A 21,330-nucleotide genomic window follows, 5' to 3' on the forward strand; every position below is an offset into this window, starting at 1 on the left:
CAAGGCACCCTTGCCTCAGAGGCCTACGATCACAGATATTATGGGGATAAGTGTGTTCCGATGTTCCAATTGATGGTAGTTGTTTGATTTTATTGTTTTCCTTTGGTTTGCTGCACCACTCGCCTGATCAACACTTAAATGTGTACAGGTGTCAGCAAGGGTAAACACACAGGTGTAGCCTCACACTAGCTATCTACCGTTCTTCCAGGAATACATTGCGATGCCATCTGAACGAAGAGCAGGACTGTCAAGTTTTGGGCCAGAAGAGAACGAGGTTCTCTCTCTGCTGGACACTGGTCGACACCAAAAGATTCCACCATGAAAAAAGTTGGGAGGAAGAGCAAGAGGAGTAAGGGCCAAACAAGCAGAGGGACGGTTGTATCTCATTAACCGCTACATATTTGTCAAGAGGTAATATGTCAGGCAGAGCGGCCGCCCTCCCCAGGGGGACCAGCACCGTGCGGGCCTGCGGACCATCCCCGCCAGTCACTATACTTGTAGTAATATTCTACACACCTTTGATGTTATAGTGCTGGAAGGCCTCGATGGTATAGGGGGAGTCTCGGTATACTTGCCTCTTTATCACTAGAACTCTTGTCTAAAGACACACCTGCAATGCAGGCAGCTGTGCAATGCGTGCAACCGACGAAGACACACCTGCAGTGTGTGAAACAAGGGATTAAAGACGCAGCCAGTATTGCGAATAAGCAACGGGTCAGGTAAGAGGAGCGTTCCTTCACTGGGTGCTGGTATCCCAGGTGCTGGTGCTGGAGTCCCCCCTCCCAGCCCACCACAGCCTCACCACAGACTCAGTGCTCTATCCTCACCTCACAAGTCGCCGTTCACATGTTTAACACTAAACACTCAACAATGTCAGTTTAAACGAGGTCAAAAGAGCATAAGGAAACTGTATGTAGTGATACCAGACACCTAACACGGTAGATTATGTTGAAAACGGAGCGTAATTAGCAGTTTGGCCGGGCATACGCTCGGAAGTTATGGTCGGGAGGGCAGTCGCCTCGCCTGGCGGGAGACCAGCCTGGTGTCAGACCAGCCTGGTGTCAGACCAGCCTGGTGTCAGACCAGCCTGGTGTCAGACCAGCCTGGTCTCTGGACTTCCCGAAGTGGACAAAGTCCCACTGCCTAACTAGGCACTTACGCACCCTAGCAACCCACCTAACCAATCGAGGTCGACGCATAGGAAACGTAAATATTACGGTGCTTTAATGCCTACTATATTATATATATATATATATATATATATATATATATATATATATATATATATATATAAATATATACACACACACACATATACATTAGACCAGAGTCGGTGTGGTTGTGGACGGGGCGGGGGGTCACCTTTATATAGCTGCTCCCATGGCTCACTGCTGGGATTAACCAGTCTCTGAGTCCTGGTGCGTGCCCAGGATTATTCGGGATTACTCAAAGTAGGATTGATGGGGATTAATGATTGAGAGATCACCGGGGATGCGGGTGTGGGGGGGGGGCATAGGAAATGGGATTGTCTTTGATACAAACAATTTTGAGTGTCCATTGTTTGTGATAAGAAATTGTTAGGATCCATTTGAGCAGCGGTGTTGTTTGAGCGTGTTAAACACCAAACTTTTTTTTTTATATTTTACCAAACATCTGCCCGAAAACTAGCAGCGGGTAGAGGCTAGCAGCTGGTGGAGGCTAGCAGCTGGGGTAGCAGCAGGTGGAGGCTAGCAGCTGGTGGAGGCTAGCAGCTGGGGTAGCAGCAGGTGGAGGCTAACAGCTGGTGGAGGCTAGCAGCTGGGGTAGCAGCAGGTGGAGGCTAGCAGCTGGTGGAGGCTAGCAGCTGGGGTAGCAGCGGGTAGAGGCTAGTAGCTGGTGGAGGCTAGCAGCTGGAGTAGCAGCAGGTGGATGCTAGCAGCTGGAGTAGCAGCAGGTGGAGGCTAGCAGCTGGAGTAGCAGCAGGTGGAGGCTAGCAGCTGGAGTAGCAGCAGGTGGAGGCTAGCAGCAGGTGGAGGCTAGCAGCTGGTGGAGGCTAGCAGCTGGAGTAGCAGCAGGTGGAGGCTAGCAGCAGGTGGAGGCTAGCAGCTGGTGGAGGCTAGCAGCTGGAGTAGCAGCAGGTGGAGGCTAGCAGCAGGTGGAGGCTAGCAGCTGGTGGAGGCTAGCAGCTGGTGGAGGCTAGCAGCTGGAGTAGCAGCAGGTGGAGGCTAGCAGCAGGTGGAGGCTAGCAGCTGGTGGAGGCTAGCAGCTGGAGTAGCAGCAGGTGGAGGCTAGCAGCAGGTGGAGGCTAGCAGCTGGTGGAGGCTAGCAGCTGGAGTAGCAGCAGGTGGAGGCTAGCAGCTGGTGGAGGCTAGCAGCTGGAGTAGCAGCTGGTGGAGGCTAGCAGCTGGAGTAGCAGCAGGTGGAGGCTAGCAGCTGGTGGAGGCTAGCAGCTGGAGTAGCAGCAGGTGGATGCTAGCAGCTGGAGTAGCAGCAGGTGGATGCTAGCAGCTGGAGTAGCAGCAGGTGGATGCTAGCAGCTGGAGTAGCAGCAGGTGGATGCTAGCAGCTGGAGTAGCAGCAGGTGGAGGCTAGCAGCTGGAGTAGCAGCAGGTGGAGGCTAGCAGCTGGAGTAGCAGCAGGTGGAGGCTAGCAGCTGGTGGAGGCTAGCAGCTGGAGTAGCAGCAGGTGGATGCTAGCAGCTGGAGTAGCAGCAGGTGGATGCTAGCAGCTGGAGTAGCAGCAGGTGGATGCTAGCAGCTGGAGTAGCAGCAGGTGGAGGCTAGCAGCTGGAGTAGCAGCAGGTGGAGGCTAGCAGCTGGAGTAGCAGCAGGTGGAGGCTAGCAGCTGGAGTAGCAGCTGGTGGAGGCTAGCAGCTGGGGTAGCAGCAGGTGGATGCTAGCAGCTGGAGTAGCAGCAGGTGGAGGCTAGCAGCTGGAGTAGCAGCTGGTGGAGGCTAGCAGCTGGGGTAGCAGCAGGTGGATGCTAGCAGCTGGTCGCCATCGGTTAGATGGGCTGCTCAGGGTCCTACGTTGCTGGCTAGGCTAAACAGTTGTGTATTGCACGGAGTGGCAAATTGAACGATGGACGTTCAATTATTGTTATAAACAACCTCGTAGTGCTTCGGGGTGTGTGTCGTAAGCTGTTTAATATATGTAAAGTACGTCGCCCTGGTTGAGGAAAGATGTAGAGGTTTCGCAAGTAGTTGTGTACATGGTTGATTAGTCTTTGTTCGTCGAAGGACTGATGTTTGGTCAGTTGAGGCAGTGTTGGAACCTTCAGTCTTGAGGCACTGAATCCTACTACCTCATTATTATTATTATTATTATTATTATTATTAGAAATATTATTTATATTTTCATTATTAATATTATTTTAATTATTATTATTATTATTATTATTGTTATTATTATTATTATTATTATTATTATTATTATTATTATTATTATTGTTATTATTATTATTATTAGAAGTATTATTTATATTTTCATTATTAATATTATTTTAATTATTATTATTATTATTGTTATTATTGTTATTGTTATTATTATTATTATTATTATTATTATTATTATTATTATTATGCTTAATGTTCAATATTATACATTATGGGATCGTAATAAGGTGTATAAAACCACAAATAACATAGACATGTTAGCAACAGGTCTTGCCATATTGGTTCTTACCTAGTTGTGCTTGCCGGGGTTGAGATTTAGCTCTCTAGTCCCACCTCTGAACTGTCACTTAACTGGTGTACAGGTTGCTGCGTCTGTTGGACTCTGTCATATCTACATTTGACACTGTGTATGGAGTCAGCCTCCACCACATCACTGCCTAATGCATTCCATTTCTTAACTACTCTGCCACTGAAAATAAATTTTGCGGATATCTCCGTGGCTCATTTGGGTGCTCAGATATCTCCGTGGCTCATTTGGGTGCTCAGGTATCTCCGTGGCTCATTTGGGTGCTCAGATATCTCCGTGGCTCATTTGGGTGCTCAGATATCTCCGTGGCTCATTTGGGTGCTCAGATATCTCCGCGGCTCATTTGGGTGTTCAGATATCTCCGCGGCTCATTTGGGTGTTCAGATATCTCCGTGGCTCATTTGGGTGCGCAGTTTACACCTGTGTCCCCTTGTGTATCACTGTGTTAAATAGTCTACCTTCATCAACTCTGTCATTTCCCCCCCCCTCCCTTCCTGGGAATTTTGTATACAGCAATCGTGTCCTCCCTAACCTCACTGTCTTCTAGGGACATGAGGTTTCATTCCTGTTCCCTTCCCTCATACCTCATGCCTCTCAGTTCTAGGACCGGCCAGGTGGCCATACCTGTGACTTACAGTCAAGGCTCTGATGTAGGCCGACACAGGAACGAACACTTCAACACTGTAAGGGGACCCCCTGATGTTGTATACACCTATTTTGACCCGAGAACAAGTGTGAGAGAATTCGTGGAAATGACTACAGTATTGTATTGCTAGACCTACATTGTATGTAGGTAATTCGCTGGAGAAGGGCATCTCCCTTCTCACTTCCTCCTTGAGTGTGAGGAAGCCTCACTCTTCCTCACTACTGGCAGTGTTTACAAGCTCTCGAGAGCTCTCCACTGAACAGTATTCATCTCCAACCTACTCACATATTATTAAACAGATAAGATTGACTCACACTATCATTCATATGTATGGTACTGGCTCACACCCTGATCCGTATCTGTGACATTATCTCACACTCTGATACATATGTATGAAACTACTTCACTCTCTGATACATATGTATGACACTGCTTCACTCTCTGATATATATGTATGACACTGCTTCACTCTGATACATATGTATGACGCTGCTTCACTCTCTGATACATATGTATGACACTGCTTCACTCTCTGATACATATGTGTGACACTGCTTTACTCTCTGAACTCTCTGATACATATGGGTGGTATCTATCTCACACCCTGATACATATGTATGACCGGATCGAACCCTCATACATTGTATGTATATGAAGTATCCGTAAAGGAATACATTCAATACCAATTTAATTTTTATTTTCAAATCTTATTGAGACTTAAGACTATATAGCTCCTCCACGCCGACCTGCTTCTGTCCTGGAACTTGGTAGCAGAGCGGTCTTCGTTCTCGACTCTCACTCCAGGGACCTGAGTTCAATCCCCAGATGGGACAGAAATGGCTTGATCACGTTTACTTTCACCTCATTGTTCTGTTCACCTAGCAGTAAATAGGTACCCTTGAGTTATGCAACTGTTGTGGAGGGTTGCATCTTGAGACCTAGTGGGGGGGGGAGCTCGATAAGCCTAAGAACAGGCTTCTTGTCCCCGACAACGGTGATTATAACAGGACAATACTGTGTGTCTTGGATACGGTTTAATGGCCTTGTTTCAAGCGATACTTCTTGCAAGATATGTTGTTGTGTGCAATGACTTGAGTGCTATGGTCCAGACGCATCGTAATTACCTAAGTGTAGTTACAGGATGAGAGCTACGCTCGTGGTGTCCCGTCTTCCCAGCACTCTTTGTCGTATAACGCTTTGAAACTACTTAGACGCAACTCGTCTAAGAGTGTCGCTGAAGACGGTCACTCCAGAGATAACGAGGCGGAAGACACTCGAGTTTTAGAGGCTCTCAGGACACACTCCAAGTGCTTTAGCAAATCACGGCAGGTGTGGCGGTGAGCAGCGGGCGGCGGGTAATAGTTCTTAATACAACGGCCGACTGGTCTGGTGTTGGACTTAAGGCCTATCACTCTCCAGGGGATTATTAAGGCCACTGACCAGCCAGCAAGTCTGGTGTTGGACTTAAGGCCTATCACCCTCCAGGGGATTATTGGACTTAAGGCCTATCAACCTCCAGAGAATTATTAAGGCCACCACAATAGCTTACTCACCAGCCAGCAATGTTGGACTTAAGGCCTATCACCCTCCAGGGGATTATTAAGGCCACCAAAATAGCTTACTCACCAGCCAGCAATGTTGGACTTAAGGCCTATCACCCTCCAGGGGATTATTGGACTTAAGGCCTATCAACCTCCAGGGGATTATTAAGGCCACCACAATAGCTTACTGACCAGCTAGCAAGTCTGGTGTTGGACTTAAGACCTATCAACCTCCAGGTGATTATTAAGGCCACCACAATAGCTTACTCACCAGCCAGCAAGTCCGGTGTTGGACTTAAGGCCTATCAACCTCCAGAGGGTGAACACAGAGAGCGAGAAGAGGGAGAACACACTCCTCAATGCATGTACAAAAATCTATCCCTTAGAGCGGCGGCTGACAGACACGCGATAAACGTATAGATTGGACGGGGAAGCGAGCGTCTCAGAGAACAGTTGTGACGACAGCTCCCTACATTGATTCTGACATCTTATCTTTGCCAACACATGCTGATGACGGCTACCGAGTTACTGACGAGTCTCCATTCATTTTCCTCAAGTTTGTCAGTCTCCTGGCACCGAGGGCTCTGGAGTACAGTGTCCTAGATTGCTAGAGTACAATGTGGTCGAGTACAGTGTGGTAGAGTACAGTGGTAGAGGCTATAGGTGAACAGTGGTAACTTAGCCAGAGAAAGGGCAACTCAGAGGCGGCGTCCCAAAGGTTGTAGCGTTATCTGTATCTTATCTGTTATCTGGGAACTGTGTGGAGAGGCACTACCGCTCACCTGTTGACACTGATAAGCTGGCACTCAGTCTCAATAGCTGGCCCTCAAGTGTGGCTTGTGGCTGTGTGGGTAGTAACCCACTGATGTGGCTTGTGGCTGTGTGGGTAGTTACCCACTGGTGTGGCTTGTGGCTGTGTGGGTAGTAACCCACTGATGTGGCTTGTGGCTGTGTGGGTAGTAACCCACTGATGTGGCTTGTGGCTTGCAGCTCTGTGGTTAACCTGTATTGTAACCCTTTAAATTAGATGTCCTGAGAATATTTGGTTTAATGGTTGCCGTTTCTAGCCTCCCAAACACACGCATTGTATTCATTGGCTCTTAGTTAGTGGGTTTCTAACCCTGGGATGAAACCGATTGGCACTTGGCCAGTCGGTTTCTACCCCTGGGATTCATGGACACTTTGTCAATAGGAATTCGGAGGCACTTGGCCAATACAGGGACACTTCACAAAAGGTCTACTTGCTTCTAAAATTAATTTCTTTGCAATAGCCGCTGTTGAAGACTTTTTTTCATATTTCAGATCTGTTATACTGTATTTATGCTTCATTAAAGCGAAGAACATTCAATGTCACTATTTGGCTTTAGGGTAAGGAAATGTCTCGCTAGTGGATAGTTGTGCGACGCGAGTAATGGCGTGGCTATGTATTCATAAGAGACTATTTTGTTGAAGTATTGCATTAGAAATGATTACAGAGCAGCCTTCGTATCCTTGACAGTGTTCATCATGGTTGGTCTCCTCTCTCGGGCTCGCTGACGGCCCACCAATCCCTCGACTCGAACTCGACCAAACCCTCGACTCTCTCTAGCAGCTGGCCCACCAGTGTGTTCCTCAGTATGCTGTCATGGGGGACCACCTCCTCAACTCATATAAGTAAAGAGAAGGAATTACTTATTAGTGTGCCATTATAGCTGATAGATAAACAACGGCCTTGACATTGTGCGAGCGCATTTGTAGTAGATTAGTGGTCTCTTGACCTTTCATGAAATTGGAGACCTTAAAGAGTTTATCTTTTTTCGAAGTTTCAAGGTTTGGTTCTTTTTCAATTGCATTTTTCACCAGATTACATTAAGTTAATGTCAAAATGTTTAATCTAATATGGTAATATATAGGAACTTGTAAAAGGAGGATATTCACGATATGTATATGCATCTTATTGTGGTAGGGATCATATTAGTAATGTAGCTTACTTTCAATTTATTTATTATTTATTTATTTATTTATTTATTTATTTATTTATTTATTTATTTATTTATTTATTTATTTATTTATTTATTTATATACAAGAAGGTACATGGGGGGTTATCAGAGAACATAGAATTTAAGTTGAATTTACATTCTTGTAAAGCCACTAGCACCCATAGCGTTTCGGGCAATTTATATCAAACAATGTAATTGACTTGCTGAGGCTGACTGTGGCCAGACCCCATCATGTATCACCACAGGACGGGCGCGGCCTTCTTAATACAATAATTATGATACACAGGCACTTGGATAAGTTTCCAGTCAGGCAAGACCTGGGTAAGTGGCAGTGGTTTATTATGGAAGACATTGGCAGGTAATATAATTGGGATCGCTGGGTAGTTTCAGGCGTAGGTTACACGCATACCTATTGGTGTGTAAATATGTTAGACACATGTTTATATACATATGTCTAACATGTAAACTCATACATGTATTAGTTTGTGTGGATATAATCAGGAGCGGCCTCGTATGTGCCAATATAGGCTTCGTTGCTTTTATTCATATGTTCTTATTTTTTTTATAATGTTGGAGGTATACAAGACGTTCTTGGTGGTGCGTCGGGTGTGGTGGTGCGTCGGGTGTGGTGGTGCGTCGGGTGTGGTGGTGCGTCGGGTGTGGTGGTGCGTCGCGTGTGGTGGTGCGTCGGATGCGGTCATGAGGTATGCGAGGAACCAACAGAAGTTTTCAGTAGGTGTTTACAGTAGCACTCGCGCGGAGACCAAGGTTGTGAGATGAAAGGCCGGAAGAAACAATGGATGACATTGTAGTTACTGTAAAAGAGTTAAGAAAACATGTGGAGGAACTAGATGTGACAAAAATCAGTGAACCCAGACATGCTCTCACCATGGCTACTGAAGGAGCTGCAGAAGTACTTTGTCAAGCACTATCCAAAATACACACAGAAATCACAATAGCGTGATGGATCAATGAACAAATCCACAAGGGCCGTGACAAGGATTCGAACCTACGTCCGAGATCATCCCAGACGCTGCCTTAATCGACTGAGCTACGACATGGTCAAAAGAGTTGAAACCAGAAGTTCTACTGAATTTACTTGGATCCTGTAGCCTCTACGAGACATGAGGTGAAGGTAACTACAGGAACTGGAAAGAGAGAAATATTTGTGAGTGAAAATAATTCCAACACAAACACCGGAGGCACACATAAACAGGATAACATCGGCAACATATGCGACGCTGGCAAATAGAAGAACATTGATTAGAAACAGAAATCTTGACTTCTTCAAGGCAATCTACACAACAATTGTTAGACCCATACTGGACTATGCAGCACCAGCCAGGAACCCACACCGCGTGAAGCATAAAACCAAAATTGAAAATACAAATGTTTACAACAAGATTGATGCCAGAGGTAAGAGGGTTAAGCTGCGAGTATAGGCTAGTGAAACTATACCTCACAACCCTTACAACTAGGGAGCCGGTCGGCCGAGCGGACAGCACACTGGACTTGTTATCCTGTGGTCCCGGGTTCGATCCCGGGCACCGGGGAGAAACAATGGGCAGAGTTTCTTTCACCCTATGCCCCTGTTACCTAGCAGTAAAATAGGTACCTGAGTGTTAGTCAGCTGTCACGGGCTGCTTCCTGGGGGTGGAGGCCTGGTCGAGGACCGGACCGCGGGGACACTAAAAGCCCCGAAATCATCTCAAGATAACCTAACCTAACCCTAGAGGCTAGAAGGACTAGGGCAGGTCATCACAACATACAAGATAAGGAGATGAATAGATAAGGCGGACAAGGATAGCCTTATAACATTGAGAAGAAAGTAGGACAAGAGGACACAGGTGGAAGTTGGAAACGCAAATGAGTCTATAGAATATAAGGAAGTACTCGCACCCTGTACGGGTGGTCAACAAGTGGAATGTTCTGATACAAGTTGTGGAAGCCAGTTCTATCCACAGGTCAGATTCGTTACAGAATTTCAACGTCAGAAATGTTAAGTTGTAATGCAACGGATATAACACGGGAGGGGGGGGGGGGGGGTAGTAGGTTGGGCACCGAGAGGTACACCTCACTCCCTTGTAATCACTGTTAGGTAAGTACACTGTCACCACCGTCTCCACCATCACCACCACACATCACCATCACCACCACCACATCACAATCTCACCACCACCCCCACTAACTCACCACCATACCCTCACCACCACCACACTACCACCTCACCACCACCACCACCTCCCTCCCACCATTCCCTAGTCACCTTTAAGAGGATCGATAGAGATAAGCGTGGAGTGGGTCCCTTACCCCCATCCTCCTTAAGGCACTATGCATATCTCCTTCGACTGTCTATCAAGGACCTACCCGGAACTACCATACTGCCCATTACAAACTATCAATTGGGCTGTTTCTGGAAGATTGTTGATGGTCTCTTATGCTGTATAGGTCCTAAGCACCATCGGACAGAAAATAATATTGGAATTATGAAAAGATACTCTGAAACATACTAGATACACAAGGGAGTATATCGGCTAGATTCATCATACGTGGGATGAATTGGGATGAATCATTGGAACCCAAGCAAGTCATGGAATGTATCCTGGTCCAGGTATATATAAATGTCAGCATTAAGGTGCTATTATGTTTGACTAACACGTCGCAAATTTCAGCAGAGTCGTCAATTCCGTAATTTATAAGACATATTAAGTGAGAGGACAGGTTGTTTACACACACACACTCCATTCACCTGGACTGTTTACACACACACTCCATTCACATGGACTGTTTACACACACACTCCATTCACCTGGACTGTTTACACACACACACTCCATTCACCTGAACTGTTTACACACACACACACACTCCATTCACCTGGCTTGTTTACACACACACTCCATTCACCTGGACTGTTTACACACACACACTCCATTCACCTGGACTGTTTACACACACACTCCATTCACCTGGCTTGTTTACACACACACACTCCATTCACCTGGACTGTTTACACACACACACTCCATTCACCTGGACTGTTTACACACACACACACTCCATTCACCTGGACTGTTTACACACACACACACTCCATTCACCTGGACTGTTTACACACACACTCCATTCACCTGGACTGTTTACACACACACACTCCATTCACCTGGACTGTTTACACACACTCCATTCACCTGGACTGTTTACACACACACACACACTCCATTCACCTGGCCTGTTTACACACACACACTCCATTCACCTGGACTGTTTACACACACACACACACTCCATTCACCTGGCCTGTTTACACACACACCTGGAGCCGGATTCATCAAGCAGTTTACGCACGTCCTTACGAACCTGTACATCTTTTCTCAATATTTGGCGACTTTGTTTACATCATATATTACACTGTTTCTGAGTTCCGAAGCTCTAGGAGGCTCTTTATAACAATAACAACACTTGATTGTAAAGCTTCGATGCTCGTAAACTGTTTAATGAATGTAAACAAAGCCACGAAAGGTTGAGAAAAGATATGGAGGTTCGTGAGGACTTGCGTAACTGCTTGATGAATCAGGCTGAAGGTTCGTGAGTAGATGCGTAACTGCTTGATGAATCCGGCCCCCAGGTTCGTGAGTAGATGCGTAACTGCTTGATGAATCCGGCCCCCAGGTTCGTGAGTAGATGCGTAACTGCTTGATGAATCCGGCCCCCAGGTTCGTGAGTAGATGCGTAACTGCTTGATGAATCCGGCCCCCAGGTTCGTGAGTAGATGCGTAACTGCTTGATGAATCCGGCCCCCAGGTTCGTGAGTAGATGCGTAACTGCTTGATGAATCCGGCCCCAAGTTCGTGAGTAGATGCGTAACTGCCTGGTGAATCCGGCCCCCAGGTTCGTGAGTAGATGCGTAACTGCCTGATGAATACGGCCCCAGGTTCATGAGTAGATGCGTAACTGCTTAATGAATCCGGCCCCCAGGTTCGTGAGTAGATGAATCCGGCCCCCAGGTTCGTGAGTAGATGAATCCGGCCCCCAGGTTCGTGAGTAGATGAATCCGGCCCCCAGGTTCGTGAGTAAATCCGTAAATGCTTGATGAATCCCTGGCCCCAGGTTCGTGAGTAGATGCGTAACTGCTTGATGAATCCGGCCCCAGGTTCGTGAGTAGATGCGTAACTGCTTGATGAATCCGGCCCCCAGGTTCGTGAGTAGATGCGTAACTGCTTGATAAATCCGGCCCCAGGTTCGTGAGTAGATGCGTAACTGCTTGATGAATCCCTGGCCCCGTGTTTGTGAGGCCGGGCCGCCCTAGACCTGCCTCGCCTGTTATATTAAACCTTTGATGTAAAGCATTTAATGACGTCCCTTATTATATGTTTCATTATTGTTTTAGTTTAATAATAATGTTTGTAATATTACTCCAGGTGTAGTGCGTACGACTTTGGTGATATCAGGTGTCCAAGTGTGACCTTTATGATATCAGGTGTCTGTGTGTGACCTTTACGATATCAGGTGTCCAAGTGTGACCTTTATGATATCAGGTGTCCGAGTCAGACCTTTGTGATATCAGGTGTCCGAGTTAGACCTTTATGATATCAGGTGTCCGAGTCAGACCTTTGTGATATCAGGTGTCCAAGTGTGACCTTTGTGATATCAGGTGTGTATGTGAGATCTTTATGATATCAGGTGTCCAAGTGTGACCTTTATGATATCAGGTGTCCAAGTGTGACCTTTATGATATCAGGTGTCCGAGTTAGACCTTTATGATATCTCGTGTCCAAGTGTGACCTTTATGATATCACGTGTCTACTTTAGACCTTTACGATATCAGGTGTCCAAGTGTGACCTTTGTGAAAGACCTTTATGATATCAGGTGTCTATGTGAGACCTTTACGTTATCAGGTGTCTACGTGAGACCTTCACGATATCAAGTGTCTACATGATAACTTTACGATGCTTCCAATAACTTCATCATTTATACACACAATATATAATAAGAAAATGTTTTAGTTAAAACAATACACATGCAATAAATATACACTGTGTTTATTGTTAGTTTTGAATTAAATATGATTTTATGTATTTAAAAATTTGTGTACAAAAAATAATGTTACTTGAAACTTCGTATGAAAATGAATAAAAGGGTATAATAAAATGTATTTAAATAAGGTTGTAAATATATCAACACTCAATAGAACACGAAACAATGTATATAAATGGAATAAGTTTAGATTCGTGAAAGACCTGGGTAAATACTGGTTTGGAATCAGGGTTGTTGATCTATGGAACAAATTACCGGGAATGTAATAGAGGTGGCCCCTTTAGTCCTGGAACTATGCCCACGACTATCCGGTTTAGTCTATCCGCTTTAAAGAATACTTGCTGGCTGGTCAGTAAGTTGGTTGTGGTGACCTCAATAGCTCTCCAGAGGTTATTAATTGTCATTAGCCGCAGCATTATACAAGTGGTGAGTTGGCTTGATATTGGCCTCGTGGCCATCAACCTCTGGAGGGCTGGTGAGCCTGCCACAATAACTTACTGACCAACCAGTACGCGAAGGGAAGGGAACCATCAGGGCTAAAGCGTCGAGCCATTACGACTATATAACACTGGGAAGGGGTCAGGATAAGGATTTGGGCTGGGACGGCGGGAAGGAATGGTGCCCAACCACTTGGACGGTCGGGGATTGAAAGCAGATCCGCACGAAGCGAGATCGTCGCTCTACCCTCCAACCACTTGGACAGTTTACTTTAGTCCAACAAGTGAAATAATGTAAACTCAAGTGTATGTAGAGCGAGAAGCAGAGTGTAGAGGTGTACTCACCTATTTGTGCTTGCGGGGGTTGAGCTTTGGCTCTTTGGTCCCGCCAGGTGTATAGGTGTGTCGTTGTGGTGAGTGAATGAGTGTGGTACTAACAGCAACCTTCTCCCCGGCGTGGTGCGGGCGCCCACAGAGGTGATGAAGCCGGTGGGGGTGGAGATGTGCGAGGGCTGCGGCAGGACCATCCAGGACAGGTTCATCATGAGAGTCATCGACACCTCCTGGCACGAGGACTGCCTCGTCTGCTGCGTCTGTCGCGTCCAGCTCCAGCACTCCTGCTTCGCCAGGGACAACAAGATCTACTGCAAGCTCGACTACGACAGGTGAGGCGCCACGCTTAGGGTGAGGGGTGTTGGGGAGGGGTGAGGAGGGGGCCTGGGGTGTCGGGGAGGGTGAGGGAGGACTGGGGTGTCGGGGAGGGTGAGGGGGGCCTGGGGTGTTGGGGAAGGTGAGAGATTTTAGGGTGTCAGGGAGGGGGGAAAAGGACTAAGGGTGTCAGGCAGGGTGTTTGGGTTGGGGGGGGGGGTCCTTGGCTGTTGGGGAAAATGGGGGTTAGAGAGAGGGTAGGGTGGGGAAGAAGAGGGTGAGCATGGCGTGAGGGGAACGGGGCCAGCAGAGGTCAGTGAGGGGGTTGGAAACAAGCTGTGCTCAACTAGGGTCATGTGAGGTCATTCAGTAATTAACAAGGGCAGACGAGGGCGGCCGTAAGGTTGCACCTCTTTCTACCATCTATCCCTGCATCACTATCCTCTTCTGTTTTATTGAATTTTCCGACAATTATGCAAACATATTATTCTCTTTGTGTCTCTGTGTGTGTGTCTCTGACACTGAACACGTTCCCTTGTTCTCTCTTGTCTTACACTGAACACGTTATTGAACAGCGTCAAGAATGGCTGCTAATACAACTTGATTCTTTCCTGAGTCCTCAATTACGTGTTAGAAAGTTTCTTCCAATTACTGCAGTCAGTTTATTTCTCCTTGTGTCGTCCTCTGCTAGCTCGTCCTGTGGGTCCCGGTTGATATCAGCTGCTTTATCATCAAATGTTGCATCTGGTCGATGCTTTACCATTGTAACGTGATGTCTGTTAAGTGAATATATACCCACTGAACTATATGTTTAACACAACTAACCCTGTCCATGGAGGACAGAAAAAAATGTATATATGCTGGTTAGCATTGTAAATGTGTGGCCACGTCTGGGGTAGAAACAAAAATGAAAAAAAAATTAATATACCAAACCGTCCTCAACTCAAGTCCATTACATCCAGCGGTCGACCCCACAGACGCATTCGTAAATTTTTACATGATGTTCATTCAAAACGGGAATTTTCTCAAATATAAATTAATATTATAATATATTAGCATATTGTGCATATATATAGGCATAGGTTAGGTTAGGTGTTTAGGTTCTGTTGGCGATTATTTGTATTTGTAGTACGTGGGTGAAGCATTTACAGCGTTGTGGCTCGAACAAAATTCGTCAGTGAAGCATTTGTTCCGGAAGTGTTCGAACGTCAGCAGTTGTGAGTCGTGTGTAAACCGTTTTTCATTCATAAACAGCTGAGGTTTGGCGGGTGCATGGAATCACTTTTGGGTCTTTGTTTGGAGGACGGACTGCGCCAACACACTGCTGTGATCGAAGCGTGGCCTCCTGCAGGAGGAGGAAAGCGGTGAGGTTCGAACAGAGGGCGTCAGCGATGCACTGTTCGATAAATATTTGAATGTCATCAATTGTGAATGGTGTTTAACCAGCCCGTCGTCATCGACAAAGGTCAAATGTTCATTCCATGCACATTTTTGCAAACCACTTACACTTGGTGACGTTCGAACATTCACTCGAACAGTGCTTCGCTGACGACCTCTGTTCGAACAGCAACATTGTAACTGCTTCACCCACGTATTTCAAATACAAATCATCGTCGACAGAACCTAAACACCTAACCTAACTTACGTCTTACTACACATAGAACTTTACTCTATAAATGCGAACAAATGTGTTTCTTGATACACAATGCGATAAAACTGAGGAATGCGTCTTGGGGGGCGGCCGCAGCATTAACGAGCCGGGCATGAGGACGGGTTGTGTGTCTGTAAAATATTTGTCATCCATCAATATGGGGGTTTGGCGGCTGCATTAACGAGCATTTGACCTTACTTTATGAGGACGGGATGCCGTTTGGACCAGCGGGAATCGAACGCCGAGCCTGCAACGTTCCATTCTCACATCAGTCAAGATGACTGAAGGTAATCTCAGGTAATGTTTCTTTTAAGAGGTAAACTGTGGACTTGTCTCGTCCTGTTAGTCATTCTTTTACCTCACAACAGAAAGAAAGTAACAGGAAGTGCTATTAACAGCGGCGAGAGTCGGCAACAACGGGTGATAAGCAACGGTAAAGGTCACTAACAACGGGTGAGAAGTAACAGTAACTGTCGCTAACGGTAAACGGGGCAGGGGAGGGGGGGGGGGGTTAGAAACCATGGTATCGGAGGTGTCAACAACGGGATGATGTTATCTCCAGGCCGCCAGGACTGTGATACGGAGCTGATAACACCAAGTGGAGGGTGGGGGGGGGGGGGGTGGAGAGAACCCCCGGAGGCGGGAGAACAGTATGCTTGTGTGCGTTAAGCTCCAGCTCTTGGGTCCTGCCTCTCGATTCTCAATCAGCTGGTGCACATGCTTCTAAGTCTTTTAGGTTTTGTTATTTGTACATTTGATGCTGTGTATGAAGTCTACCCCCCCCCCCCCCCCCCCCCCCCACCATTTTTTTTTGTTACACATGAGGGTACAGGAGCAGACGACTGCTGACTCCTGTTAGCTGGCTGAGAGCTTTCCCTTCCCATAGCTCATGGTAAGCCTTACCCTACTAGTTTTACACACAGGTGGGTACAGGAGCAGACGACTGCTGACTCCTGTTAGCAGGCTGAGAGCTTTCCCTTCCCATAGCTCATGGTAAGCCTTACCCTACTAGTTTTACACACAGGTGGGTACAGGAGCAGACGACTGCTGACTCCTGTTAGCAGGCTGAGAGCTTTCCCTTCCCATAGCTCATGGTAAGCCTTACCCTACTAGTTTTACACACATGAGGGTACAGGAGCAGACGACTGCTGACTCCTGTTAGCAGGCTGAGAGCTTTCCCTTCCCATAGCTCATGGTAAGCCTTACCTTACTAGTTCCTTGCCCCTCATATGCCAGCTCCTTGGGCGGTGTGTGTAGATGTGTCGCCGATTCCTTCCTACATTCTCGCTACATCATTTTGTAAACAGCAGTGATCTTAGTTTCATAATTCTTGATTTCTTACTTTAATTGTTTATTTAATAGGAATTAGCAGTGTTAGGAGTTTGTCAATCCTTTACGAAAGCAGGAGTTGGGCTGCAACTGTCACTGATAAAACGTTGTCATTTTGAAAGTGATTCCTTAACTGCTGGAACTCATTACAGTTGAGTAAATAGTGGTTGAGGGGATTGGCGAGGCTGTCTTCCATGCTGTCTAGGTCACCGTCAGGTGATGAATTCCAATATGGGGCCCGGGGGGTGGGGGGGGGGTGGTGGTGGTAATGGTGGGGGGTGTTGAAGGAGGTCTGACCAAACAACTGACCAGGGGGGGGGGGGCGGGGTGGAGGCACCATGTTATTGGAGTGGTCACGGTGTGTGTGTGTACATGTGCCCGGAGCTGCTCCTCGGCCCTTCGTCACCCCCCTACACACCTTTCTACACCTATATATCCTCCTACACCCCGTTGTTGTTGTTGTTGTTATAGATTCAGCTACTCGGAACAAGCTCCAAGTAGCACGGGCTATGGTGAGCCCGTAACTTACCTGGCACAGGAGCGGGATAAGTAGCACGGGCTATGGTGAGCCCGTGCTACACCTCTTGGACCACTGCACAGTACACCTTTATACCTCTATATTTCTTTAAACGTCCTACACTCTTTACATCTCTCCACAACTTCCAAAACTTGATACATCATAACATCTGCATATCTTCTCAGTCACTTCAACGCCCTCACACTATCTAAACTTTACTAAAATCTTCCAGACTCATCAGCAGCAGAGTGGAGAGTGCTCTGGGGTCGTGTGGTACTAGGGGCCCAGGTTCGATTCCCGGTCGAGGCAGATATAAATGGGCAGAGTTTCTATCACTTGATGCCTATGTTCACCTAGCAGTAAATAGGTATCTGGGAGTTAGGGAGCTGCTTCGGACTGCATCCTGGTGTTGTGAGATATATATATGGTAGATATGATAGAGGAAAAATAGGTCGGGAGTCAGTACATTACACACACACACACACACACACACACACACACACACACACACACACACACACACACACACACACACACACACACACACACACACACACACACACACACACAGGCTTAATATTCTGGTCTGCCTTATCAGTATTCGGCAGTAACACAGGCTGTGACTGACGGGTCAAGGGGAAAGAGGTAGGGACGGAGACGGAGGGAAGGGAAGGGGAAGGGGAGCATGGGAGAAAAAGGTATCAAGGAAAGGGGGGAAGGGGGTAGGGGAGGGAAGGGAGGTGTAAGGTGTGATTACCTTGTGTTGTGGCTACACTGCTTCTGTGTTGTCTCAGATGTTGTGTTACCTGCAGACTGACCTACACGTGTCAAGCATAGCGTCTTAAGGAGCTCCAAGTCCCTTGTCCGGTCCATGACTCTTGAGAGCTCCAAGTCCCTTGTCCGGTCCATGACTAAGAGTTCCAAGTCCCTTGTCCGGTCCATGACTCTTGAGACCTCCAAGTCCCTTGTCCGGTCCATGACTAAGAGTTCCAAGTCCCTTGTCCGGTCCATGACTCTTGAGACCTCCAAGTCCCTTGTCCGGTCCATGACTAAGAGGTCCAAGTCCCTTGTCCGGTCCATGACTAAGAGGTCCAAGTCCCTTGCCCGGTCCATGACTAAGAGGTCCAAGTCCCTTGTCCGGTCCATGACTAAGAGGTCCAAGTCCCTTGCCCGGTCCATGACTAAGAGGTCCAAGTCCCTTGTCCGGTCCATGACTTGTGTCAGTTGTAGAGCACATATAGCTGTCTTTCCTTGCGGTAATGTGGAGCATGGAGACCCGCTGGCCAAGTAGAGGGTTAATGGTTGTCTCAAAGTTTGAGGGTATAGTTTGCATGTGGGTAGGTGCTAAGATGCCTCTCTGCTCCAGTTTACATTGTCTCTTTTTTCCTTTTAAAATTTGGCACAATGATGGGAGCTGACAACTGGAGTAGTGCCTCCTGTGGTTTACGCCAGGCGCTCCCCGAGGCTGTGGTGTTTACGCCAGGCGCTCGCTGGGGCTGTGGTGTATACGTCTGGCGCTCACTGGGGCTGTGGTGTTTACGCCAGGCGCTCGCTGGGGCTGTGGTGTATACGTCTGGCGCTCACTGGGGCTGTGGTGTTTACGCCAGGCGCTCGCTGGGGCTGTGGTGTATACGTCTGGCGCTCGCTGGGGCTGTGGTGTTTACGCCAGGCGCTCACTGAAGGTGCTCATCATATCTACCTGTTCTTGCAAACAGACTGATTAATTGATGAAGATGAAGCCACCCAAGAGGTGGCACGGGCATGAATAGCCCCTAAAGCTTCCAAACATTCTTCTTGTTAGGCTCAGCTACTGGAACAAAAATTTCCATGTAGCACGGGCTATGGTGAGCCCGTAAATTCCAAACATTCTGCCACAGTGAATAAATATCTGGGATAATCAAGGTGGTGCACAGTGCGCTACTGGTCCAGCCGTGCGCCCTCCACCAACACTTATGTGCGCTAAAAGTAATTTGTTTATCATTTTTGTGTACATTTCTCTCTCTGGCCTCTCAAGGAAAGGTCTCCAGCATGCCCCGACCCGGCCTACACGCCGGGCCTAACACCTGAGAGAAGTCTGGAGAAGAGGTGGAGCCGGCTGGAGCCTGCTAGGTGGTGGAGCCGGCTGGAGCTGCCAGGTGGTGGAGCCAGCCGGCTGGAGCCTGCCATCTCGGCCGGACTGGGAATAACGCTTCAAAACACGCCGGGTCGGATCACGCGGGCCGGATATTTTTCATTATAATAAATGTGAGGGGCGGCGAGCCAGCTGGTGAGGGGACGAGCCTGACCCACGTGTTGCCTGGCGACAGCTGGGAGGGGAGAGAGAGAGGGGAGATGGTGGCCAGGGTCGGGGGTGGCAGGGGCTGCTGGCCAGGGGAGGCTCTGGAGGGGGAGCTGGGGGAGTGCTGGGTGCAGGGGGAAGTTACGAGGCTGCACGAGGGAGGGTGAGGGGAAGAGGAGGTGTTATATTGGTGGTGGCTGGGGGGTGGTAGTGGTGGTGGAGGTGGTGGTAGTGGCTGGGTGGTGGTGGTGGTAGTGGCTGGGTGGTGGTGGTGGTGGCTGGCTGGGGAGTGGTGGTGGTGGTGGTGGCTGGGGGGTGGTGGTAGTGGTGGTGGCTGGGTGGTGGCTGGGGGGTGGTGGTGGTAGTGGAGGTAGTGACCCAGTGGTGGTAGTGGTGGTGGTAGTACTTACCTAACAATGACTAAGAGGGGAGTGAGGTCCAGCTCATAATACCCAGCCTACTACCCTTGTTGTACTTGTAGTATCACAACTTAACTATTCTGACGTCCCAACTCTTTATCGAATATTGCCTTCAAGTTGTGAATGGAGGTGGCTCCTACAACTTCCTCTTGCAGTGCATTCAACTCGTTCACTACGCGTACAGGGTACGAGTACTTCCTCCTCTTGTGTCCTCTTGGCCTACTTCCTTCTCTTCATTTGAAGAGTCTAGCTTTATCCACCTTTATTTAATATTCCCCTCAGTATCTTGTATGTTGTGGTCATGCCCCCTCTGTCTCCTCTATCCTCTAGATATTGATATTTAGTTCCATATCGGTTTTTTGTTGTGGTCTCTTTCGTAGATATGTTCTCAGCTTATGTTGATGTTGTGGTCTTGTCTCTCATTGATGGTGTGGTCTTGTCTCCCATTGATGATGTGGTCTTCTCTCCCATTGATGTTGTGGTCTTGTCTCCCATTGATGATGTGGTCTTCTCTCTCATTGATGATGTGGTCTTCTCTCATTGATGTTGTGGTCTTGTCTCCCATTGATGATGTGGTCTTCTCTCCCATTGATGATGTGGTCTTGTCTCCCATTGATGTTGTGGTCTTCTCTCTCATTGATGTTGTGGTCTTCTCTCTCATTGATGTTGTGGTCTTGTCTCCCATTGATGATGTGGTCTTCTCCCCCATTGATGATGTGGTCTTCTCTCCCATTGATGATGTGGTCTTGTCTCCCATTGATGTTGTGGTCTTCTCTCTCATTGATGTTGTGGTCTTCTCTCTCATTGATGTTGTGGTCTTGTCTCCCATTGATGATGTGGTCTTCTCTCCCATTGATGATGTGGTCTTGTCTCCCATTGATGATGTGGTCTTCTCTCTCATTGATGTTGTGGTCTTGTCTCCCATTGATGTTGTGGTCTTGTCTCTCATTGATGGTGTGGTCTTGTCTCCCATTGATGGTGTGGTCTTGTCTCCCATTGATGATGTGGTCTTCTCTCTCATTGATGATGTGGTCTTGTCTCCCATTGATGTTGTGGTCTTCTCTCCCATTGATGTTGTGGTCTTGTCTCCCATTGATGTTGTGGTCTTCTCTCCCATTGATGGTGTGGTCTTCTCTCCCATTGATGGTGTGGTCTTGTCTCCCATT

At 47.6% G+C, this 21,330-nt stretch overlaps 1 protein-coding gene across 3 annotated transcripts in view; it reads left to right on the top strand.

Moving 5' to 3' along the window:
* Positions 1–21,330, top strand: part of LOC123764316 (LIM homeobox transcription factor 1 alpha) — a 63,323-nt gene that overhangs the window by 13,522 nt on the left and 28,471 nt on the right. For 2 of the 3 annotated variants that reach the window (XM_045751916.2, XM_045751918.2), the window contains exon 2: positions 13,798–13,987. In XM_045751916.2, coding sequence (XP_045607872.1) covers positions 13,798–13,987 — 190 coding nt within the window. Of the gene's footprint in view, positions 1–7,365; positions 7,521–13,797; positions 13,988–21,330 lie in introns of all 3 variants that reach the window. The other variant, XM_045751917.2, reaches the window with a different exon arrangement.

The sequence above is a fragment of the Procambarus clarkii genome, chromosome 82 (assembly GCF_040958095.1).
Source record: "Procambarus clarkii isolate CNS0578487 chromosome 82, FALCON_Pclarkii_2.0, whole genome shotgun sequence".
Lineage (NCBI taxonomy): Eukaryota > Metazoa > Arthropoda > Malacostraca > Decapoda > Cambaridae > Procambarus > Procambarus clarkii.